Genomic DNA, 27,555 nt, shown 5'->3' on the forward strand with positions numbered 1-27,555 from the left:
AAACTCAATCCTCATATGTGAATATCCATCTCCTAGCTATCATCTCTCAAGATGCTCCAAGCTACTCCATGCTTAACAACTAATCCCCCTAGATGACACAAGACCTCTACATTTATACAAGGCAAGTCATAAGTTGGCCTAGCAAATAAAATAAAATAAATACTTAGTATAGGCCCCAAGTGAACAAACATAACTAACTTATATGATAAAATAAATCTATGTGACCTTATATAGGTCCACACACCATCTAATGATCCGGATGCAAGATCACATAAGCTAACTCCCAATGATCAAAGATTTTTTATCTATAAACTAGGATTTACAAGTTTTATAACTTTAATCCAAATACAGATTTATTCCTTGATCTAGGCAATAATTGTGTGGCATATATTTTAAACCATTGAAATTACAAGAATATTAATGCTTAAACACTTAATTTAATAATATGTTTAATTTACATAAAAGAGAACAATAGATAAAATTTAAATAACTAAGAGAATAATAAAGAGATAAAAGAGACACAAATAATTTGATATGAATTTCGTCTTATTAGGACTACGTCGTTGGGTCCGCTTCTCAATTTAGGAATCACTTTATTAAATTTGCCAAGTGAAATTGCTTTGTTACAAATTCCAAGCTCCAAGCCTTCACAATCTCTTTCTCTTTTTACAATTTTTGGTGTAGAATAACACCTAGTAAAATCTCTCCTAAGAATTCAAAAATTGCCTCTAACAATCTCTCACAATAATTTATCCTCCAAGACTAATTGTTCTTTTGAGATCCAATTGTCCTCCAAAGAAGAATAACTCCCCTTTTATACATAAAATTAGCCATAATTAGGTTAAAATCCCCCAAACTATAAAATTCCAATTTAAAACACATAATCCCATCAATATCCCCTTTACAACTCCAATTTATTTCCACCATTTAATTTTAAGGGGTTTGTTTTCATGATAATCCTTATTTAAATAAGGATGGTAGGCTAGGTGGTGATTAAAGATATTGCAGTGTGGGAATATTTTAACAAATTTGCATGGTGCAATGACAAATATAAGTTTTGGTATGTGAGTAATTTAGGGTTCTAGTCCCACCGCTCACCTTTCATTTCATACCCGACTTGATCTAATAAAGTGGTTTAGTAGTCAAAATTTAGTAAATTTGCCTTGACTAGTCCATTAGTGGAGGATGGAGGTCGGAGATAGGCATGGAATTTGATGCCCATATTTTTGGTCAAATATTTTACAAAAGTGTATCTCCATTCAAATGGGCACTAGTAAGAAAGAACGGAGAAGAAAACCTCCAGTCTAGCTCAGGACTAACATCCTTTATTAATACATCATAAAAGGGGCATACCCCAGTCAAATAACTACATATACTATGTATACAACAGAAAGGATCAAAAAGGATCGATACAATCATCAAGAGTACTTGTGACCAATTATAAAGGAACCAGTCTTGCCATTGTTCTTAACACTCCTCCAATTGCCGAGCAAATCACTCAAACCTCCTCCTTGACTCCACAATCAACATGGTTAGTGAAGAAATTAAAAACATCTTTATAAGATAATGGTAACCCTGGAAATACCCGATTGTTTCTAATAGTTCCTATATAATTAGAATAATTCCTACATCATGATAAATATATACATACTAACACTAGCTCCTTAAGAATTATATCTTATTGATATGTGATATCTTCCTAACAATACCTAAATCTAAGTATTTGTTGATTTGTAATTACTTTATAGAATTTTATACTAATTTTTAGAACTTATGAATTTAGAAACTTTGAGGTATGAGATTTTTGTAAATATTACTAACTTATATGTAAATTATATTGATTTTTGACAATCAATATTTATCTCAAAACCTAAAATGAAAGACATTAATATGACCAAACTGCCATAAAAAAGCAAGATGACAAATAGGGATGACTGTCAAATTCCAGCTCTCATTGGAGATATGAGGTTCAAAACTCCAAAAAAAATTTATTTTGAACAAAAATCTTGTTGCCACATGTCAAAACATGATTGGTCCATGTTATCCAACTATTGATTGTACCTGTTGATGTTATGTTGACAAAATCATTTTGACTCAATTTCCTTACTATCTTGAAATGAGCATAACTTCCACATATGATCTTTGTTTTCGATGAAATGAATGCCTTTGGAAAGCTCTCAATGAGATTTTTAATTTGAAACCCATTGTTGACCACTTTTGAGATGGTCAAATTTCACTTTTTTATCAAGTCAACCCTTGGTTTGCCAATTTGACCCAACTTTGACCAAGCATAACTTTTCACCATGACCTCCTTTTGACACGATTCAAGTTGCATCAGGATCATTGGCAAGATCTAGACAATGATGTTGAGTATTTGAGATTCTAATACTATGATTTGTTTTAGGTTCTCTGGATCCACCCGGATCAATTGCAAGAACAATCTCTAAAATTCACCCAAGAAAAGAACATGCTACCAACAACCACTAAAAGAGCTCTAACTCAAACCCAAACAAGCTAATAGTTATGCAAACATAGGAAATGGTCCACATATATGCCCCAAACATAACCCTGAGCTTACATACATAAGGTCCACTCAAAACCATGCTTGATGGTCATGCGTCATATTATTAAGTGATTTAATAATCTAATTTATAAGCCACTTTAATAAAAGTGCTTATATTGGTAAAAGTGAGTTTTATTACTCACTTCTCACTTTTTATTTCATTTGGAGAATTAGCTCCAAAACCCTCTTTGTTCTTTTGAGAGATTTCTTCATTTCCAGAGTTTGGCTTGTTAGATTATCACGAAGATAGGCTCATTGGATTCATAGCATTTTTCTCCATCTTTGTCGAGCTTTTCATCACATTCAATGCCTTTATTATTTTATTGTTGCATTTTCTAGTTTTGAGAAACTTGTGAAAGGTAGGGCTTTATAATTTCTTTCAACTTTGTTCATTAAGTTGCTTATTTTTTATTGCTAAATGGTTGGAGGTTGAGAACTAGTGTTACCCTTTGTTTTCATGCTTTAATTTGACATGGTTGGTTGGGTATGAGCATTTCATGGTTTTAATGGTTTATTTTAAAAAAATTGGTAGAGATATGATCTCAAATTTGTGTGTGAGCTTATATCTTAAATTTTATTATATTTTTGGAAATTTGACTTACTTTTAGAAGTGGATTTTTTATTTTATTGAATTTTGAGATGCTTGGTTTTTTGGAAATTTTTTCTTTTCCTTATCTTGCATGCCACCCAGATTTTGTTGGAATTTTGTGGCATGTGTTTGGGTTGTGGAAATGGATTGTATTCTATGTTTCTAATATTATCATGAGTTTACTTTGTGGAATTAGGGATTCATATCAAATATGTACTCTCAACCAGATGCTTGATAGAGTGAATTATTTGTACTTGATTCTTTTTTTGCATTTGGCAAATCCAACCCTTGCATTGGTTTTATCATGATTATTTCACAAAGTTTGTTGCATCCACCCACGAGCACATGAACATGCATATGGAAGGATCTTGTGAGACCCAAACTCCCATATTGAGGTCAGTTGAGTGTTTGTACATTTGGGGGTTGGGTTGGGAAATTGCATTTCCTATAGGCACTCATCATGTAGTGAGCATGAGTATGTAGGGTAAAGGTGTGGAGTGGTTTCTCATAGTTATTCTGACTTAGAATTGGTTGACAAGGTAATGTGGAGAGGTCTAATAAGTTGTAACTAGATAAACACTTCAGTAATAAATCTTGATGAAAGATAAGATTATTGAACACCTGGCCTCTCAAGGGAGTTGTGTGTGGATGGTCTCCTGATGGAATTGAAACAAAGACATAATATTCAGCCTCTTGAGGGAGTTGGAACAAATATATATTCCAAGTTTAGCCTTCTATGAGAGTAAAAATGAAGGCTCGATGCTACTTGTGCTACTCGAGACAAGTAATGACACTCCCCTATAGTCACTACATAGTTATGCTATAGTATATATGGCTAGTAACCTAATGTATTATATTGCATTCATGATCATTGAGCTATTGTATCATGCATTAATTAGCTTATATGTCAGCCTTGGATATTTATGTCTTTTGTGATGTGGTTGGGTCATTATCTCCATGAGCACAATAAGGTGGGCCTACAAGTTCCACGTGGTTAGAGATGTTTACACCTATAGCATTGCTAGGGATCACACAACGTGTATGACTGCCATTCATATGTATGATATTGTTGACTTATTCCCCCTTCTCTTCTCCTATTGACTTTAGTTTTGTACTTTTACTTTGGTGTAGACACTTCTTTCTTTGATGTATTCTTGTATTTTAATGGATAACTTAGATGTTTTACTTCTACATATTTATTTTGTAATCGAGGGGATAATTCCTCAATATTCATGTATCTGAATCATGTATAAATATTTATGCTTAGAAATTGTGATCACTTGATTCAGGGTATGTTTGATTCCTTGGTATGATGTCAAAAATGGTTTTGTCCTATGATAGTTTTAGGATCTCCATGTTGTGGAGCTCATTGAGATTTTTATAGAACTTTTTGAACATATTCAATTGGAGTTTTAAAGTGGAAGTTATGGAATCCAGAGTAGAGACCATTTTTTCATACTTTGTCAATGTTTTATCGTGCCTAGTTGAGTCTTGTATCACACTAATACAATTTTACATCGTTCCTTGTGCAATACTTTATCACACCAATGAGCTTTATTGCACCAAATAAAATCTATTATGATACCACATTTTGATGAAGTTTCTTACCCTATTTACCATCACATCGTACAATAATATATTTCATTACACCTCTTAAGGAGTTTTATTGCATGATACTTGTTATACTTCATTAGACCTTGGATAATTATCATTTATGGACTTTTTTGAAGTACGTGATAGATTTTTGGATACCTAATTGGAAGTTATAACTACCCAAGTCAAGATAGAGGATTGGTTAAAAATTTGCAATGATTCCTTTATGTTTTAACCAAAAATGAACTTGTATGCTTAATCATGTAGGGATTTGTATTTGGGCATTAAAATGAACGTTGCATTGAAAGTTGATATGGTTAATGGAATGAACCTTGCATGTTTAATCATCTAAAAGGAAATTTGTGAATTTTTTAAGTAATAAAATTCTTGGGGATCTTTGGTTAGTTGGTTAAGTCTTCCACTGCAATCTTTATGATTCATGTATGCATATATTTATGTATTATTTAAAAAATAATGTTTGTATATGTTATATCCTTGTTTCCAAGGATTCCCAAGTGGGGCATTACATGACTTGCTATAAATAATATGTCATTTTGGTGACTTACCAAAAATGTAATTTCAACAAGTATTTTGCATGTAGTTGTACAAGTCAAACTTACTAAATTTAGTAAGTTGTCTTTAATTTGGACTATGCAACTCAGTTGTTAAATACAACTCGAAGTCGTGATTGTTCATATATTTTGAACAGTGTTGTAACTGTTAAAAATCCTGAGAAATTAAATTGGGAGACATTTGCATGTTGCTTTTTACCGGTATATTTTTACCAGGTTTTTCCATGTAAATTTTGTTTTATGTGTGTTTTCTCTTCTTTGAAATTTTCCATGTTGGTCAATTTTCATTACAATGTTGGCATCCTTGTAGAAATGTTAGTGTAATATTAAATAGTCTAGGATATATTTTAATCTTTAGTATAATATTACACACACTATTTAATACTCATGGATATGTTTTCTTAAGTATAATATTGCACATGTTATTTAAGTTCACTCAAGTAATTCCTTTTTAAGTAATCGGGTTAAAAGAATGAGTTGCATGCTCTATGATATTTTTCTTTTTTCCTCGTAACTGTTGATTTAAGAATTTGGATTACTTTTTAGGTTTTTTTTTCCTAATCCCAATTCTTATCTAATTTACAAATTATAATAATATATATTTGTAGCTCTCTTTCCTTATTAGAAGGATAAGGAATGAATAATCTTAAGCTCTTTGTTTCCTAGAGATAACTTTATTTTCTATTCTGATTTCCATTCAAGACAATATAACTCTATTACAAAACACAAAATCTTATTTATAAATATAATAATAATAGTTTCTAGCATATTGTTATATCACAAGTTATAGGATAGTTCTACAAGCTTCCACATCTAGAATATTTGAAGGGTTAATCAAATTTGCACGTAGGTTTTATAAAATATAATATGCTTTTGTATTACATATTTGAATTATTTAGAGAATCAAAATTGTATAATCTCTTTTATATAAGTTACACATGCATATTTCTCTAATTTGATGGAGTATAACTTTCTAGTCTCCCTCTTAATATTTTATATTTTGTCATATTAACAAGGCTCAAGTACTTGTTATAGGTAACATTTATATCATCAAAAGTGAAGATTATTTGGTGTAGAAGTAGAAGGGGGTTTCAAGCTGAAATCTAGCAAATACATATGAGACATTTTTAGGGTAAATGGACCTCACCATTGTTTCTAAAAGACCCATAAAACCTTATTTTCATACATGGTTTCAAATTTTGGGTACATGATATTTTTTGTTGATTTTGTTTTTCCCATCACAAAAAAATTATTATATAATTATATTTTATAAAACAAAAAATAATAGTCTACATGTATTATAAAAACTTTACTAGAGTGACACTGTACGTTTTGTGAGCTACATAATCATTTCCATGAACATTCAGTGCTTGCAACCATTCAACTATTGGTGGTGGTGGCATCACAACTTTGTTTCCCTCTTAGAATATTCAAATCATATTCTAATACAATTGACATTTTTTCTTAGGGCATTTTTGCACTATTGAAACAACTATTTTTGTTTAAATTTGAGTTATTTTATAATCTTGAAATTGAATATTTTAAACATACAAGATATTCTAAAGATATCAAGGAATTATCTATAATCATGTCAACATGTCATTCCCTCCAATATTCCCCCTCACAATTTAAATTTTATCTTTTGCACATTTTTATCTTGAATATAGAAGCTCAAACATTGATTTTTTATTTTCATCTTGGCTACTTTTATACGCTCTATATGGCATTGTAGGTATTTTATGATTATGATGAATGGTTTGACTATAATTTATGAACTCTCACATATGAGACTATCCAATTCTCATTTTGAGAACTTTTGAAGATTTTTTTGTGTACACATAGATGTTTTTAAAGCCTTTTTTAAAAGTGCATGATTTTTTTTAATGTACTTCACAACAATGTTATTTGTATTAATTTAATTTAAAATTACTTTTACGTATATACCCTCCTTTGAACACCAATAAAATATAATATTCAATATCACTTTATAATCTCGTTTGTGGCAATTATACTTGAAGTAATTATAAAGTATCGAAACATTATTACTAAGGGGTTTATTGATTGAATTATAAGATTATTATTTACGAGGTTATTATAATCACAAACTAAGATAAAGTTGCACTTTTCAGGGTTTATCAATGACAATAGTATTAAATTCAATGACTCGCTTGTAAAGATAACTTTAAATAATTATTTCTTTGAAGGAAAGGTGACAAATTACCATCTTGAGTAGGATCTATAACTCTATCTCCTTGGAATCCTTCCTTAGCCAAATGACTATGAACAAATATGTATACCTTTTAACAATAATGACATGGCCTATGGATCAACATGAATTATGATTTCTACATCACATAGAGTACACTAAATCCTTCTTTATTGCTTGGACCAACATACATAGTTGTATGGATACTTCAAATCTTAATTAACACTGATATTTCCTTGGATAACCAAGCACCCATAGATGATATTGAGACCTTCGTTGACATGTGTTGTGTGGGCACACTTTTGTGGGATGACTAGTCTATTTGAATGACCTACATTGATGCCTTGCCTTATGTACAATATAGTCTAGATCCCTTTCTCATGTTGCTTCAATAAAGTTTTAAAGGCCTCTTGTTCGAGAGCTTTTAGTTCCTCTCTATAGTAGGAGTCTTCATCTCTATAAGATCTACTTCACTAGGAGGTCTATTAACTAATTATTTTTTAGGTTGATAGTTTTGGACCCTCACCTTTCAAATCTTGATAATGACATTGAGGTGATTTATCTTTCCTTTTATGATGGGCCACATTAGGTTACACCATCCCCCATTTACAATTTTCTTAATTCCCCTCTCCAACACATTATTCTTATCATTTTATACATTTTAATACACATTGGCTAGGTCTCACCCTAAACTAATCATTATTCTGTATTGTTGTATCAAACATATGTAGTTCAAGATTTTCATCAAACTAGCCACCCTCTATACTATAATTAGAATAGCTTGAATGAGCTAACAAGATATATACAACCTACCTAACTCCTGTAATAATCATATCCCAAATTTGGATAATAGTAGCTTGAAGAACTATAGAATATGATGACATGTTTCAAATAGGAAATATTGAGGGTGCGGGGGTGGGGGGTGGTGGTTCACAAATTTTGCCCCAATTATGGATATCATTAACAAACTTATAATGTGCATATGAAAGTAAACTGACCATGCTAAACAATAAACACAACCATAAAGTAATGCAACACATAACACCATATTTTGTTAACTAGGGAAACCCTAGCCAAGAAAAAACCCCAGTGGGGATGGTACCCACAAAATGATCCACTAATCAAAAGTATCATGTGAAAGACATTGACCTAGTTAGGAGTATATTACATTTGTATAAGTCTCAATCCTTGGTAGAAGCCTCAAACCTATTAGGAGTTGTTATTACAATATACAAAGTATACAAGATGAGCCCACTGCCCAAACATGTAATATACAGTAATGTTCTTCAATACAAGAGATAGATACAAAAACCTCTTCACTGCTTTTTATATCTTCAATATCTGATTTTGCCTTTCGCCGCTCTTCACAAAACTTGATCATAAAATTGCACTGCTCTAATCTTACATCAAAATTAACATCTCAAACATATCACATGCTTATCATAAAAACCACACTTAACTTCACATTGAAAACTTTTCCTTTATATCTTATTTCTTTAACCTATTGGGCTTCATTAGTTCACATCCTTGACAAATTACAAATTTAACTCTTGCTCAATTAGGGTCAAAATCTAGGATGTCGTCCCTAATTAGTTAAGTAATTATTTTGATAAACAAAATATTCAATTTCACATCTTTTACCCTATTTTGTCAACTCAACATTGTCACTCCAAAACTTAAATATCTCTATCTGTATTTGACTGTACAATATTGTGCTCATGCATACATCATCCTGACATACTGTACTAACTCCAGGTAAGTGTGCACATGCCAAAAATGCTTTTGCAAATTGTGCTAACCAAAATGGTTCCTATGTTGATAGATAAACTTTGTTGTACTTAGATATTTTCTAAGTCTCTAACAAAAAACTTTATCTCAAAGATCTACTGACTTAATCTTGACTATATGTTCCCATAAATGACAACACTATATTGTGTAACCTAGCCAAATTTCCAACATGACCATCATTCATCGTAAACTTATTTTCTCAAACCCCTTACATTATGTATATAATCTAAAGTTCCCCTTACAATAGTAGGGACAATTATACTCAAGGCAACCAAACTACTTTTTTCCACCCACCCCAATGCATGGAAAGATAAGGGCCTCAAATGACTGGCAACATTTTACTCCTTTGTACACTCCATTTGGGAGAGGATTCAACAATTTGATAACTTAGGGTTTCTTTGTTCCACGGACATTGAGATAAAAATTCAAGTACATGTTATGAATGCCATTGATGATCTAGGAATGCACAATTTGAATTCTCACCACACCCCCCCCCTCTCTCTCTCTCTCACACACACACACATTTTAAACTTCACATTCTTTGTGAATGTCATTGATTAAAGCATTATACAATGTGAATTTGTTTTTGAGTTGCAAGTCTCTCATTGATTTAAAACTTCACATTACTTTTTGAATGTCATTGGCTAGAGCATTGTACAATTTGAATTAATGTTTGAGTTGTAACTTGCTTTTCTATGTTAATGAGGAAACCTCCTAAAAGTCCTTGAAATTCTTGATGCCTTTTTAGAATAATATCTTACTATGTAAATTAAAATTAATAATGATATGTAGTTCATGGATGCATTTCAACCAAATATATTAAGATGAGAAGCTCATTTAGTTGCAAAGACCTTGTTCCTTCCGTTCAATAAGAGAAAATACTTGTGCCATGCTTTTCATATAGTTAAGAACTGTTTAGAAGCTTGAGGTTTAAAGTGTTTTTCTATAAGAATTTTATCTCTTCACCTAACTTTTTTTTCCAAAAAATATTAGCTTAATTTTTTGTAATGTTTAATAAGAAACTTCTACGATGTTTCTCTATAAAAAATATAATAAACGGGTCAATTAACCCTAAACTAGTTGTGTTTCACAATAATCATAAGTTTCCTATAATAATTAGAAAAATTTTAGAGAGTTGTGATATTACTATCAAGATTTATCTATGTAGTTTTTTGAGCGCCAAGTGCTCTATTCATTGACCCAAAGAGATAGATTTTTGTAAACTACTACTCATGAAGCATGGATCAATAAGTTTGACTCAAAAATTATAGAAATAAATCCTCATAACAATATCACAATTTAACTTGTTAGGAAAAGATCTCTACTTATCAAATTAGAAAGCCCGATCTCTACTTATCAAATTAGAGAGCCACGCTTGAAACTAACTGCCAGAAAATGATCGGCATTGGAGAGAATGGAGTTGGAAAGGGTGACGTTTGTGCTGACATTTCTGACAAGGTTGATCTTACGAGTGCCTCTCAACTAACTTGGATCAATAGCGAAGCTTGCCTCCTTACTCTAGAAATACCTATTCAGAGTTGTTTTTAGTGTCTAGAAAAATTGCATTGAGACTTTTTGGTAAATGGTGAAAATTATGAGAAATAAGCGTTTATGAAAGGTAAGATATATTGAAGGAGGCATTGATGTTGTTTCAGAGAATGCAAGGATCTATTGTGCAACCAAATCACTTCACCTTTAATAGTTTTTTTATAGCATCTGAATCCCTCAAACAAGTTGGAAATTGGATTTCTCTTTAAAGTTGAAAGTATTCACAATGAAGCAGGGGGATTCATAGGATTTTTGGTCTAAATTGAAGGAGAAAGGAGGACCAGAGAAGTAAAAGAACACAAGGTAAAGAAGTGCGCAAAGAATATATTGGACAAAATGGATGAAAGAGATGTCATCTTATGGAACACATGGTTGCAGGATGCGTCAAATGTGGAAGCATACACAATGCATACGAACTGTTTAACAAAATGCCTCTACGAAATAATGTTCTTGTGAAAGTCCTAATTGCAGAATATTTACAAGATTAATTTGTTGCCAAGGCTTTAGAAACTTTTAGCCAAATATAGATGGGATGTGTAGAACCAAACTTGGCAACCGTTGTCAATATCTTCCCATCTTGTGTGAAAATGGGAGCTTTGGAACAGAGAAAATACGTCCATCAAATATAAAATAACGAGGTATTTTCAGGGCCTAAATACAATTGAATGTCCAATTTATTATAACTAAAACAATGACAACAACTGTTGTATTCTTCCAAATCAAATCTGTACCATCTCCGACAGGAACTTGGCTGCCTTGCGGCCTCTGTTCATAATTGTTTCGGTCTTCAAAATTCTTGGGCATCAAATCTAACAATGTCAGTGACTGTGCCATCATCAGAGAAGAGATATTCATTTACACTTGACTATGCTTCTTCCACTACACATCACTCAGCCTCGAGACAGTCTGAAGTAAAAGATAGATATACTCTCTAGTTATCAATTTTTATCAGTTACACACGCTTGTCATTGAAATATAATGCTAATTTGTCAAGACTAATGACTGAAACATACCTAAATTTCAAAGACGAATATGAAAACAACTCGCATCAAAATTAGATTTATGATTGCCTATTAAAAATAACTATTGATATAATTACCTTCAACTTATCAATGCAATTCTGTATTACCGAATTGCTGCAACAACAAAGACTCATGTACATCTCTACATGCAATCCTTCAATTCCTAACATGTTCTGCAACTACTCAGAGGAGTCCATCACAATTTGCTTCAAGAGGAACCCTTTTGGCAGCAAAATATTCTATAACTTTCCACAAGACTCAATGTTAATATTCTCCATGTAGCTCGGGCTAGAAAAATTTGGCAACTCCATAAGCTCTGGACACTCCTCAATGTAAAACTCTGTTAGCATTGTAAGATCACCCAATGTTGAAACCCTTTGCAAAACTGAACAACTTTCTACATACAGTTTGGTCAGCGATGTTGGCAACATAATGTTCTATAGCTTTCCACAATATTCAATGTGAATGCCCTTCATGCAGCCAAGTCTGAAAAATCCTGGCAGCTTCTCAATCTTAGGACAATCTCTAACGCTAAATTCTCCAATCTCAAAGTTACCTGACACAATTTTCAAATTTTGGCAATTCTACAGTTGAAGACATTTGAACTCCCCACATCTATATATTAATCATAAATATTATGATTAAATAATGCTCTTAAATCAATAAAAAATTAGAACAAACTATAATTGAAATAATTTTTGCATCTCCCTTACAATCATACCATCAATTTTTTAAGAAAAAATCATAAAAATAAATTGGAACTTGGAATGTAATCATATGAGTTTTTATTTTTTGAAAATAACAAATATATTTCATGCATAATATATTGTAAGTTAAATTAATACATCTTCTATGTACATATCAAATTATTCACTAAAATAGGCAAGAGCCTATAACACAACGGTAACTTGTGAGCCTCTCATCGAAGAGGTCTTGGGTTCGAATCCAATCGAATTAACACATAATAATAATTAATCTTGTTGAAGTTTAGCATCTGTCAAAGTAATATTCATATTATCTACCTCCGATTCATATTAGGTTTGATACATTGACAACTGATGTTATGCCGATTAGAGATTGGACTGATTCATTGGTTGCATATTGATCTAAACATATATGATGGTCGTTGCATTATAATGATACCATAACGGGCTCTTTGTTCTATCTCTCGATTGTGAATATCTATGTTTTTAGTGCAAGCATATTAATATTATTGTTATGATAGTTAACTAATCTCTGTCATGACCCCGTAGGGTCATGACTCTACGTGTCCTTTAGCCACGTAGAGTCATGCCCCTATGATGGGCATGTCTCTTCAATTGATATACATATGCACTCGGTTCTTGAGACTTAAGAACCATCAATTCCTAACATCGTTATAGTCCCAAGATTGATCACCTTCTCTGCAGTTTCAAGTATACAATCAACATCCTCCTTTCATTCAGCATTGTATATACAAGAGATAAAGTTAGAATCTGCCATCTACACAAAGTAAGTTTACATTATCCTTATCAATATGTCTATCTAAGATCCGATTTGCATCAACATGGTATCAGAGCAGGTTTAAAGGCAAGATACATTCAAATTATTGAAGATTCTCATTATTTATCTAATCTCCTTATTGCACAAAATGGTACTTGGCATGAGACTCTAAGATAGGCTTGAAGGTACTTTTGATTTTGAAGCATGGAAACTACGAATTATGTTAGCTATGAAAAACCATGATCTGTTACCTATTATAAGTTCTCCTAAACTAGGAAAAGTCAATGATAATGAGCAATGGGAAAAGGACAACATAAGAGCCATGGAGTTATTGGTAGATGGAGTGAAAAATCATTTACTACCTATTATCACCAAGCTGGACTCTGCTTATGATATGATGAAATCTCTAGAAGATATGTTTGAAATTAACAACACCTGTCGTCTTCTTACTCTAAAAAATCAACTCTCTAATATAAAAATAAATAGACGAGAAAACATTACCTCTTACCTTACAAGAGTAACTGACCTAAGAAATCAACTTCTGACAATTGGTCACGTTTATGATACCAAGGAGTTAATTTTGATAACATTAAATGGACTCCCTGCCTCATGGGAAAATTTCAAACAAGGAGTATGTGCTCGTTCCAAACTTCCTAAATTTGATTGTCTAAAAGCTTATTGCATTCAAGAAGAATGTAATTTAATATTTAGAGGAATTATTGATGAATCCAAGAATGAAGGTTTTCAAGTTCTCACCACTAAATTAAAAGGAAAAATATTCTCACAAGAGACAAAGGGACTACTCTAAAGTACAATGTTTTAGATGCGACAAATATGGACACATTGCAACTATATGTCCTGATCGAATTAAACATCAAGCATCTTTTGTTGGAGTTAGTAACCCTAATTTGAATTTAGAAACTTCTCCTTTCTAAATAAGTTATTGTAATAATGGTTTAAGAGGGAGTTCTTTTATCATTCATTGTTAAGATCAAACTTCCTTATTTTTTAAACCTGTGTACATCACAAAGAAGTGACGACTTCTTAATAATCGACACTTGAAATTGTAGAAGTTATTGAAAGGTGACGATCTTTCAACAACTTAAATTCTTTTTTTTAATAGATGTTATTTTGCATGGTGGATTAAGTTTCTTAAATAGACCATGGCCTCCTATTGAAATCGACTTCTAATGATGTTGTAATTAGATTTCAATAGAAGTTGTTTTGCATAGTGGATTAAGTTCCTTAAATAGACCATGGCCTTCTATTGTGATGATGTTTAATGAGATCACAATAGAAATTTGTTTTTGCATGGTGGATTAAGTTCCTTAAATAGACCATGGCCTTCTATTGTGATAAACATCTAATAATGGATATTATAAATCACAATAGAAGTAAATTTTATGGTGAACTAAGTTCCCAAACAAACTATATTACAAACATTTATTAAGTTAGATATTTTTTTACGAGTCTCTAGTAGTAGATTGGTAGTGTCAAATAACATGGTTAGATCTTCTCATAATTGGATTGTTACTTCTCCCATGCTAAAGAGGGAGTGTTGAAGTTTAGCATCTGTTAAAGTAATATTCATATTATTTGCCTATGATTCATATCGGGTTTGATACATTGACAACTGTTGTTATATCGATCAGAGATGGACTGATTCATCGGTTGCATATTGATCTAACCATATATGATGGTCGCTGCATTATAATGATACCATAACGGGCTCTCTGTTCTATCTCCTGATCGTGGATATCTATGTTTTTGGTGCAAGCATATTAATATTATTTTTATGATAGTTAACTAATCTCTGTCTACATGGCCTTTGGCCATGTAGAGTCATGCCCCTGCAGTGGGCATGTCTCTTCAATTGATATACATATGCACTCGGTTCTTGAGGCTTAAGAACCATCAATTCTTAACATCATTATAGTCCCAAGATCGATCACCTTCTCTATAGTTTTGAGTATACAGTCAGCATTTTCCTTTCATTCATCATTATATATACAAAAGATAAAGTCAGAATTTGCCATCTGCACAAAGTAAGTTTACATTATCCTTATCAGTATTTCTATTTGAGATCCAATTTGTATCAACAAATCTCAACAAATAATAATAATTAATCTAGGCTTCGGCCCATTACCTATCCAAAAAAAATAAAAATTATTCAGTAAAATGAATTTGTAGCAATTTTGGATAAATTATTTAGTAGCTCAACATTTTAATTAGATGGACACTTTGTGATCTTTTCTAAAGATGATGTAGGATAATGAATGCCACCATGAATGAGGATTACAATTATTAACCAACTATAATGCACCATTTCAGTTAGATACCAAAAGGATATCAATGCCAAACATTTGACTGCACAAAAACTATCTTCGCATTTCATCTTTTCACATGTAGGCTTGTGTATTTTTTGTCAATCCCCCCCTTTGCTAGCATCCTCTTTTTATTTGTACTCCATATTTCTCATATTATAATATCCTAGAGAAATTCAATGTCCATATTGACAGGACTATGATGTTTTCCATGGCATCATGATTCCTAAAGAATGAACTTAAATATTAGAGAATGATTAATTCCTACAAATTAAGGCAGGTTTTAACTATTAGTAAAATTAGGTAAGTTCGAGAGTAATATATTTTTATTTCAACTTACTTAATTGATACCTTGGGAACTTTCAATCCAGTAACATAGGTCATGTTTGGTATTTGACAAGCATGAATGCCAAGTTGTGATTCATAGAAGAATTTGTGATCATCACAATTGCACTAGCAGTACTTATGACTCCATCTTTTTTACCATGATTTTCATGTAACTCAAACACATTACTCTTTTCATGTATTCTCCATTCTCTTCTAATAATTACATCAACTACTACATTGACATAACTAAGGAGGTATATTGCATTCACATGTATAAGACATGAAATGAGGTAAAATATGTGAAAATTTTAAAATATTTCTAGCCCATTAGGGAATAATTATTAATAATAAAATCATTACAATTAATAAAGCAAGAATGTTATTTCTTTAAACAAAATAAATTTCTCAAGGAAGTGAAAGTCATAAGTTATTTCAATTTAGAGATAAAAAGAATCGTTAAACTTTAGAAGAAGATACATTGTCTATATATAATTATCATGTAGTAAGAGGTACCAATCCAATCTATAAAAAGGGAAGATATCTTTTTCTTCCTTAATGGTGATTTTTATGAAACCAATGCCTCCTTTATGAATCTTAGCTATAATATTTTATATTTTGAAACCATGGTCCTTCTCTTGTTGAAAGTAGAAGTAATCATACCATAGCATTAAGTGAGCTATGACTCTTCAACTCATTTCATTACTTGTCAATGTAGGAGAAAAAATAAAGTAAAACATTACGATCATAAAAAAATAACATGAAGGGACAAAAATCAATAGAAATGAATATTAAGATAACAATTTCTAAGGTTTTATAAATTACTTTAAATCATTTTCTATAGTTAACCAAAAAGTCTTTACATCTCAAGTTAAGAATTGTTATGTTGCAAGCATGGTTCCTTTAGATTGTGGAAAACTATAGATATCTTCATTTACTAAGTCCTTATCTTGCAATAGAATTCCATGCATTTACTCCTAACTTATCAATAACTATTGTTATCCTCTCTAATTAAGAATCTAAGTACGACAATCCATTACAATGCATCAGCCTAACATATCCTATCACAACAATGATAAGTAATGGAAATCAAATATTTAATAGTAAGTTTATAAGAAGTGTTAAATCAAATGGTTAATAGAAAATTTAATAGGCCATTTTTTAATGCATAGTTTAAAATTAAAATAACTCATAATAATTGGTATTATAAAACTAAACCTACATCAATAGTTAAGAATTTTTTTTTTCTTCTAAATAGTCAATTGTGAATCCATAAAGAAGTTCTTTAGAATGTACTAGAGAACCACATAGTACTGAACAATTAGATACCAATATATGTAGAAGCCTCTTGTCTTGGCTTCAAGGAGTACACCATTATTTCTTTCCTTGACAAGGTTGTAAGCACGACTTATTCTCCAATATTAGCTCCACGACCAACATGTTTGCACTTTCATCCTTCTTGGTCTGAGGGAGGTTAGGCCTCAAATCTTGTTGATTCCATATATGATGGCCTAATCCAAGTATAACATAATGTCCATATTTGAATTGCTTCTCCATTTCGGATGATGGGCCTCCAACTATGTAGTAAGTGCCTTGCTAGTGGATTATAATTTTAATGCAATATTATAGCTTACATCATCCATCTAACTATACAAACTAGAATGAAATGCCAAACATTATCAAATGTTGATACTTTTCTAGACCAAAGAAGTGTTTTTTCATTGCTTGATTTTTTTTGTGATGACCATCATTGTTCTCTCTAACATAGACAACCTTATGACATTGAACCCCACATTTTCTACAACCACCCTTATATTAAGTTATATGTAATTTCCCAATGGCTAACCCTTGCACCTCCTTTCGGTGAGTGCTAGTTTGATATAGATTTTATTTTCCAAGAAATCAGTCCGTAGCACGGAGAAAGCAAAATAAAGCAGTCATTCCATATGTCGTATATAAGCTCAACCCTATGCCTGAGATTGTTGTTCGCTTATATTTACGACGGACGATTACTAGCAGCATTTTAGACGTCGCGAATTCTCCTTCTCCATCGACAACAGAGGCCTAATATCAGCATTTGAGGCCTAGATAGAGTACAATGGAGTACAGAAAGATCAAAGATCAGGTGCCATTGTTTTACCCTTTTTCGAGTTTTCATGTTTGTCACTATTTTCTAGTATTTACGCTGCAAAATCCTAAGTGGGTTTATATTTTCCTTTTTATTGAGAACTATCATTCGCATGCTGAATTTGTGGCTTTCACAATCAAAGCATTATTTCAAAGTTTCAATGCAGAATGCCTGTTGCGTGACGGTGTTTTGCATAGATCTTTTGTGGGGAAATATTGCTTTTCTATTTCCTATGTGGAAGCTGCTGAACAGTCTGCTTTGAGATGCTTTAAGCATGTTTAGGTGCAAATAGATCCAAAAACTTTAGTTCCATTGCTTCATACGCAATGCAGAATTGTGCGCTGAGTATTTTATATAAATAGTCAGGGAATCCGATTCCATGCTTTTGCCAGCAGCAACTTGCTATGGGGTACGAGGATTTGAGGCATGCTTGTAATCCCAGCGCGTTGGTGGCTAAATTAAGTATTTAGCTAATGGTTAATGTGCATATACTCAATTTCAATATACTAATGGCGCAAATTCTTTTCATTCTGAATTGGAGCATCTTCTTCTGTATGGCAATTATTGATTAAGTTTGGGATTTTAAATTTTTACCCTACAATAATTCTACGCACCATGAAATTCTAAAGCAATCAGGATATAACCCTTTTCAATGAATTTGTTTTAAACTCATTGTTTTTTGTCCTGGGAAATCGAGAACACCTATTCCTTGGTCTTTTAGTGCATGGGAGATGCTTGGCTTAGAAGTATGGAGTGCACTAGCATTTTTTAATGCACAGGAAGCTCCTTATCTCTATGGCTATCGGTCTGCTGGGCAATGAGAAAAACATTTTGCTTTCCACGAATCAGTGCAGTGTGTATGTTCGAAAGTGCTGTAGACATCTCTACTGTTAGAGAAGGATCTGTATGGAACTTCTTGGAGAAACAGCCCGAGAAAGCAGAAGCAAGCAACACATATTGAGAAACACGTTTTCTACTTAACATTTGCTATGTGCATATAGAACCTATCCAGATAAAAATATTTCACTTGAATGTATCCAGGGTTAAGTATCCAATAAGTATTAGTTCCTCATATAGGAAAGGACAGCCATGTCTGGGCCACATTGAAATAATAATTATCTTATCAACATTCAATCAGCACCAAGAATGTAAAAAACTCTAAATTTAGATTTTTGACAATTTTTTTATCTTTATAATAATTCTCGTTTTTAGTATGAATAGAGATTGACATCATTAGAGACTTTAACAGTGCAGCAGTTACACATACGATTGAAGAAGTCGGAAAATTATTATGAAATTATATTTGAACATTAGCAATATAAGACTTTGCAGGTTAGGAATAAAATGCTCTAGCAAAGTAAGATGGATTGTAAGGATAATACCATTGAGCTACATAGAATGAAAACCTAGTAATCACAGAAGGGCACTATAGTTCAAAATTTGACCACTGTCAGACAATAGATCTTCCTCAGACATCTGTCAAGATAACAAAAAAAAACAAATTATAATTGTAGCTATTAGAAGATATTCCAAGAACTAAACATATAAAGTTATAACATTTTTGAGCAGACTTAAATATAATAATCTGCTGCATATATTGTTTTCTGGAATATATTCTGAGTTAAGGTGTAACTATCTTAATTTTTTGTATGGGCATATGCAACACTTTAGTAGGTCTTTGGAAAGCTGCCATGTCAATACCTGTATCGTGGTATTCTTTAAACACACATCTACCTTGTAACATTTGTTTTATATACTCCATGTGAGTCTTTGATATTCTTCAGGGATTATCTGGGCTACCTTATGTACTGAATAATTTTATATCTATGCTTTGAAGAACTCAGTTTTTACTGATTGAAAATGTTCATTTAATAACAGTATTCTCAAAAGATACTAAATGCTGGATGTAGTTGAATTACCAGTACTTCTATTTGTTTGGCCACTGAAAATGTCTGTGTAAATTTTGCTTCCTGGAAACAAGGCATACTCTGTAAATTTGAAGCATGTGTAGTATTGTGATTTGTAAACCCACAGCCACACATAGTACTTTTTCATTAAGGAGTCAGTCTCATAATGGCTATCTTTGCTATCTCAGGATAAGGAGGAAACTGTAGCAGATATTGAAGATCCACACCCTAAACCTGTTTCTGGCGGTATGTTTATGCTGGGGTGACACTCTATAGAAGTTTATAGCCATCAAGATTTTTCTATGTTGGCAATATTTTTGTAAGGATAATCTTAGCTATTGGAGTGTGGAAACTAAAGATTATATTCAACATGTGTATGTTTGTACATGTTCAGTAGGTATTATCAATAAGCCAAAAATTGGCATCCAAGAAGGATCAGAATGGAAGCGCAAGTAAGCCATTTGAATTAGTAATTTCACCAGTGCCATGTTTTTTAATATATGCTAAATAACCTTTTCTATTCTGTTTATGTAAATTCAGGTCTCTTGTGACAATTGCATTGACTGTGCTTACTAGTTCACAAGGGATCCTTATCGCATGGTCAAAACGAGCTGGAAAGTATGACTACAGCATAACAACGGCAAATTTTTTGGTGGGCATATATTGTGATTATGATCTTGTGTACAGTATATAAGAATTTCCCTTTGATTGGGTTGTTTGTTTCCTGTGCATTGATTCTTTTCAGTTTTCAGTGCAGACCAAAATGTATCAATCTTTTATAGTTGGGCATTTTTTTTTTTCCAATATGTTGAATATATGTTACTTCAACTATATTTTGCAGGTGGAGACACTAAAGTGTGCATTGTCATTGATTGCTCTCACTCGAACATGGGAAAGAGAAGGCATCACAGAGGATAACAAGTAATATTGACAGGCCTGTTTGACTGGTAATTTCTTAAAGTGATGTTTTTTGGATGAGGTACAATTTAACAAATAGTATAGTAAACTGTGCAAAGTAAAACAGATTCAAACATGTTCTCAACCCTTGTGAATTTAACCCCAAAGTTCTCAATCCTTGTTTTGATGGCCAAGCCCCAAGATATTGATGAAGGGTATGCCCAAGCACATTCCCTGGATCTTGGTAAGAAGAGGCAAAGATCATGAACAGAAGCAAAATCAGCAGGGTGAATAACAGCATCTTGGTGTGGAGAAAAATGAATATAGTAGCAAGGGTAAATGTAAGAGGAATGACATTACTACCCTTAATCCTTAATCTAATAGCTAAGCAAAAATTTCATTGTTTCAATTTTGATAAAGATGAGCATTCACAATGGAGATGTTGTAAGCCACATTTAGAGTTAACACCTTCTTGGGCCAAATAGAATGATACAAATGTTGCATGGGTCCACAAAGGGATAGAGGTTGATTGCAATTTCTTATATTGATGAGAGCTTGTCTTGTGCCATCATTTGCAAGGCTGTTTTTAAGTTGGGTGATGGCTCTTATTTTGAAGAGAAGCACACTCAATTCTCCCACATCAAGATTTAAGTGAAAGGTAAGAAGGTCGATGCTATGTTTGGCTCGTGTTCATACTCCAACCTCATTTCTGATAAGCTAGTCAACAGACATGGTTTTGGATTGTAATCTATCTTCATCTATATACTTTACAATGGCTACTGCAAAGGGTGGAAATAATGGTGACCAAGCAATGCAAGTTAAATTTTGGACTTAATCCAAAGTTATAAGGATGTCATCTTTGTAGAGATGTATTACGTTAGATATTTGCGATGTCATTTTGGAAGCCCATATCTTTATGAGAGACATGTATATGTAAGGAGGAAGAATCAATGCAGACTCTGTTTGAAGAGAAAGCATTCACTTTGTATTCTTAATTTAGAAATCAAAGGCATTGTTCCATTGCATATATGTTAAAATTGCCACATTTTTAGGAGGGGGATGTCACTGTGATTTGGAAATGCAGGGGAGATGCCTCCTGCCACAAATTGTGTTGGGACTGTGACATTTATAATATTTTGGAGCTACGTAGATGCTTTTTCAAAGCCACAGACATCACAGGTGGGATAATAAGATTTGTAAAATCACAAGTGCATAGGAAATGATGCAAGGGAAAATGCAAATCTTGGGCATCTGAACATAGGAGTAGTAGTCATATATGTATAATTTAGTACTTTTAATAGTTGGAATTTTTAGAGGGTTTGGAAGCAAGGGTTGTAGATAGCCATCTGCTTATTAAATTTCAGTTTCTTGGCATATGAAGAATGTTCCATGAATGATGATATGTAAACTCCAATAAAAAGATATCTTGTAATCAGTGTGAACAGTTGGGAGGCACAGGAGAGGGGACAATTGATTGTTAGCTATCAGATGTAGGTCCAGTGTGGCTTTTTAGCTTAAGGGGCTAGGCACCTGCTAACAATAGGTAGGTATGCTTTTGTAAAGTTAAACTATTATCAGCAGGGCAGTGTTTAAATGTTTCAAACTGTGTATTAAATTAATTACTAATGTGTATCATCATCAGTAGACTTAATTTAGACATTTACATATAATGTTTTTAAATATATTGATATTAAAATATGTTGTCATCCCCTTGCCATACCCTTGCCATCCTCTTATTGTATCCAAAATTTTGGGAAGTTTTTGTCAACATGGAAAACCCTTCTTTCATCCCCACATTTGGAAACTTGGAGAAATATTTGTCCAAGGTCACTAAGGCAAATGCTAAAGAAGCTAGTCAGTGCTAGAGGATGAAAGAATAGAAAATTAGTTTTATTCTTTCTTTTCCGTAAATGTTATAATAAGGCAAATTCAAGCCCTTTTAGTTTCAATCTAATTAATCTTTAACGAAACAAACATGACTAGAGCTGGGCTTGACAAATGAAAATGAGATATAACTTTGAAACAGAAACACAAATAAGAAATATCAAAAGAATTCAACTTTTCAAATGGCTAAATCAAACACTCATCCACTTGATGGTCTGAGAGTATGTGAAGTAGAAATTAGGATTCTTGGTGAGAAGTGTTTGGATTGGTGATCTTGGAAGATGGTTGATAATTGTGGCTCTGTAAAATGGTAACAATTGTGTATAGTTTTCTGAGAAGAGAAGTGCATGCTAGTTGAGTCATCCATCTCTTATTTTTTTGGCTATGTGCTTTGGGGTTACATTGTTAGGCTTCCTTTTGTTAGGAGCACCAATTTTGACTGCATTGGGTAACAAGGAGGAACCTTAAAATCCATGAAGAATGCTTTTATTAGCAGAGGTAGGTCGAAATAAAAAGTCAAGAAAAAGAAATAAGAAAAGAGCCAAGTCAAAATGAGATTGTCATTTCTTGGCTAATTCAAGAATAAATGTTGGAATTGTAGCTAAATTGGCCATATCCAACATAATTGTTGCACAAGAAGGTGGAAAAGGTATCTGATAATGATTTAGATTCAAAATCCTCTTATGAAGAATTCGGAGACATGTTCATGGTGTCTTTTGCAACTTATGAATGCGATGGTCCATTGATTTTGGAGTCTTCTTATATGATTCTCCATATGGAGAGGTTCAATGTGTATGAGCCTTCTTATATGATTCTCTCAATGAGGTCTTATTGAGAGATGATACTTCTTACAAGATCATCGGCAAAGGAAAGGACAAACCTTTTTTCTTAAGATGGAAGAGAGAAAAATCTATATGGAGTGTTGCACATTCAATGTTAGACAAGGAACTTGAATTCAATGAGCAAATGATTTATGTGGGAGTGAAAGTAGTTTTCAGCAAGGAAGGTTGGGAAATAGTGAGAGGAAGTTTAGTTTTGGCAAGGGAGGTTCAGTTTGTTGGTTAACAGTTTGTTCTCCCACTTTTCCCAATCGAAATCTTAACTCTTTTTTGCCCAATCGTGTGAAGAATAGTCTACTACCGACAGATGGGAAGTTAGTTCTTCTTATCCCTTCACTTCCCTCTGAATTTTGAAGGTACAAGTACCTTTTGGGTAGATGTGCAATGATTTTTGTTTTGAATCCTGTTCTAATGATGGGTATGCTCTTATTAGGGTCCGTTTGGTTCATGGAAGATGACAGGAATTGTCTTTTTCATAATCCAGATTTGAAATTTTTTGCGCTTGTTTCAAAATTGGCAATATGGAATTAGAACACCAGACTTCTAATTTTGCCCCAAAACCAGGTTATCAGACTTCCCACTAGCAAGTAGGAATTGAAATTCAAATCCTGGTTACACTTTTTGAGGAGTGTAAAAAAATTAGATTCGACTAGTTTGGGAGTCCGCCTGCAACTCCAAGCTTTGAATGCTTTGTACTTCAACATTGTTTAACTAGATCTGTGTTGGAGTAGAAATGATAGGTATGCCCTATAGGATTTTAATTTATTAAGGTTTAGAAAGGATGAGTGGTATTACATGATTTACTTCTCTCTGTAAATTTCACGAGATCGTTGATTTTTATTAACAATGTTTTTAAAAATTTAATAAGTTTTTCTTGGTTTGTTCTATCAAATCACAAATCTTTTATAACTTTTGTGATCTTTCCTGGATAGCAGATTGCAACAAAACCCTAATAAAAATTTATGAGGGTTTTGAGAGACCTAGTAGCAGGGTGGGGGAGAATGTCTCATAGCCCTTCATAAGTTTATCAAATTTAATCATTTATTTAAAATGTGATTTCATAACATGCTAATGTGTGACCTTGTGCTCCACCATGGCACTAAAGATTTCTTTTCTTGTTAACTGCAACAAACCCTAAATGGATGCTACATGAGTTTCTATTTTACCATTACCAGATGTATTTCTATTTTATCACTCAATTGAAATTGTTATTTTCATTCTACTTATGTCTCTGATTCCAAATTTAAGCCCACAAGATTAAAAATTGCTCAAAGCACATTATTTGGAATGAAGTAGAGTAATCATGCAGAAAAAAGAGTTAAAATTGAGAAAGATGTGAATTTGTGAAAGATATATTGTCTGAATCTGAATTTAAACTATTTCATGTGAATGATGTTAGAGATTAAATTATGAATTTAAGCCATTGCACTTGAATGATGTTACATATCTGATATTTTATTCTATTTTCAAACCATTGCATGATTCTGTGTTCCAAATTTAATTCCAATTTGAGGAACCAAACACATGAAAATGTATCTTCCTGCTCATCTTCCAAGTGAAACAAACAGTTCAAGTAAAATCCCAAAAATAGGAATGAAGATTTGTAAAACCTTGATATGGCTGAATCGAGATTTGTAGAAATCTCGATTTCTACAGTTCCACAAACCAAATGAACCCTTATCTAGAAAGCAAAAGAGGTTATTACCAGGCTTCTCATAGCCACAAAAGACCCAAGCGATGTTTGCATGTACAGTTCAACTACTCCCACGATCATGAAAGCAAATGAACCCTCTCGATATTACATCTACAACTCTACACTCCTACATGCATCTACTGCAAAGAGAAAGAGGCAATTACCATGCTTCTCATAACCGCGAAAGACCCAGGCTAGGTTCAGATTTACAGTTCAACTACTCCCACGATCATGAAAGAAAATGAACCCTCTCAATATTTCATCTACAACTCTACTCTTACATGCATCTACCCGACCAACAAAATGATTATGTAGACCCACTTCTAAATGCAACTAAGAAATAGGGGGATTAGAGATATAACTGAAAACAAAGTGGCTCTCAGACCACAAAAAAAACCCATTAAAGCCCAATATCATATTAAATTTAATGACTAGTTTAGCCATATCTTAACTACCAAACACAGAATGAAACACACACCCATCAAACAGGGAAAAGAAATACACATGAAACCACAACAATCTTCAGATCACCGAAACCATTAAATCCCAATAAAACATTGTAAACTTAATGACCCTTGGTTTCATTATAATTCAGTTCTCCAAAATGCAGAAAAGAAATATGCAATGCAATGAACAACAATCCTGAAGAAAACTTTTTTGAGTCACACATAGTGGTCTCAACCACAAGGGGAAAATTGACACCAAAATTTGTTGATCCTTCATTAATCATCAAATTGTTCTATATACAGGCCCTTAATCTTCTAGCCGTTACAAAGATTACATTTATGAGAAGATAGAAAGAGAGAGATGCCAAGAATAGAAGAACAAGACACTTGTCATCCCAAAAATAGAGCAATGATTAGGCTCGAGGAACTAGAACCTTTCAACTTCTAGCGTTAGTTGGCTTGGTGCTTTCTTGGCTCAACTTGTGTCTCTTCATTGCCCCAATGATAGCTACAAGATCCTCTGCATTGGGGATTGACACATAGTTTGATCGTACCATCCATAACTCATGATCGGCCGCCAGTGCTTCCATGGTGTTGACCTGAGTTTGCAGTTTTTCCGACACCTTCGTCAGCATTCCATCTATGGCAGTTAAGAGTGTGGAGATCGGAGGTCTAGAATTTATCAAGGTGCACCAATCCATCAATGAAGAGTTGGTAGGCTGTCTTCATGTGCTCGATGTCAACGACTTCACCGCATTTGCTCACACCAGACTCCATATGCAGCTCCTGGAGATAGACAAAAATTGTTTCCCCTTCCTTCTTTATTGATTCACTTACTTTTTTCATCTGCTTCTTAGCTTTTAGCATACTTTCCCTTTTGAATTCAAGAGACCTCATCCAATGGGAAAGGGGTTCCTCATTCCTTAGAATGCCCAAAGTGGTTGCACTCTCTACCTTAATGCTCGTGATTTTGTACAACACAAATATGGAATCCTTATACTTCTCTATATTTGTCTTGAGAGAATCAAGGTTGTTATACATGATCTCTTTTATTTTTTGACCCTTATATAAAGGGCACCCAACTTTTCAATTAAGGGCATGCCCTTTACCTTCATATCTTCTAGCCACTCACTCCCAATCTGACTGAAGTGCCTTTCTTCCTACAACTTAGCAAGTAGGGCCTTGTTTTCTTTTGCAGTTGGGTAAAAAGGCCTTGCATTCTATGATTCTCTTGCCCGGTTGGAGAGTGGGGCAAACAATTGCCTAAGGCACTCAGACAATTCCTTGTTTGTAGCCTTGAGCTAAGCCTTTGTATCTTGAGCTCCTCCAGCGCTTCATCTACTTCTTGATTCAAAAATCTCCACATTGTGCACTTGGTATCATGTCTCGGTGGCCTCGTGTCGAACTACTAAATATTGAAATCAGTTGGGCCAAGATCAACCAAGTTTCTATTTGTCTGGGCTTGGGCAACTTCCATGATGTAGTTGCTTGTGTTAGTGTCCTTACCCAAGGTTGCTATTGTAGGATCTTTCTTCACCTTCTTGGTAGCTGGTGTTTGCTTTACAGTTTGGGTGATCAAGTCTTTCAGAGATGCCCCTTCCTTTGTTCTTTTCCACTTTCTCTAGAGTGTGTTCTCTAGCCAAGACTCTGAGGCGAGCACATTGAGCGAGGACTGGAGTGTTATGGCATCAAAAAGATTCCTTGTCATAGGAGTGTTGTTTTCCCTTGCAGATAAAGGAAAACCAATCGT

General features: G+C 33.2%; 1 protein-coding gene across 2 annotated transcripts in view; it reads left to right on the top strand.

The window, feature by feature from the left end:
• The first annotated feature begins 17,995 nt into the window (after positions 1-17,995).
• Positions 17,996-27,555, top strand: part of LOC149580311 (CMP-sialic acid transporter 4-like) — a 63,831-nt gene continuing 54,271 nt past the window's right edge. The window contains exons 1-5 of one of the 2 annotated variants that reach the window (XM_089790303.1): positions 17,996-18,136; positions 20,235-20,292; positions 20,441-20,498; positions 20,587-20,698; positions 20,888-20,967. In XM_089790303.1, the coding sequence (XP_089646429.1) occupies positions 18,110-18,136; positions 20,235-20,292; positions 20,441-20,498; positions 20,587-20,698; positions 20,888-20,967 (335 nt within the window). In that variant the 5' untranslated portion in view covers positions 17,996-18,109. The remainder of the gene's footprint in view (positions 18,137-20,234; positions 20,293-20,440; positions 20,499-20,586; positions 20,699-20,887; positions 20,968-27,555) is intronic. The other variant, XM_089790304.1, reaches the window with a different exon arrangement.

This window comes from Cupressus sempervirens, chromosome 1 (assembly GCF_028749045.1).
Source record: "Cupressus sempervirens isolate cs-2001-9-10 chromosome 1, ASM2874904v1, whole genome shotgun sequence".
Taxonomy (NCBI): Eukaryota; Viridiplantae; Streptophyta; class Pinopsida; order Cupressales; family Cupressaceae; genus Cupressus; species Cupressus sempervirens.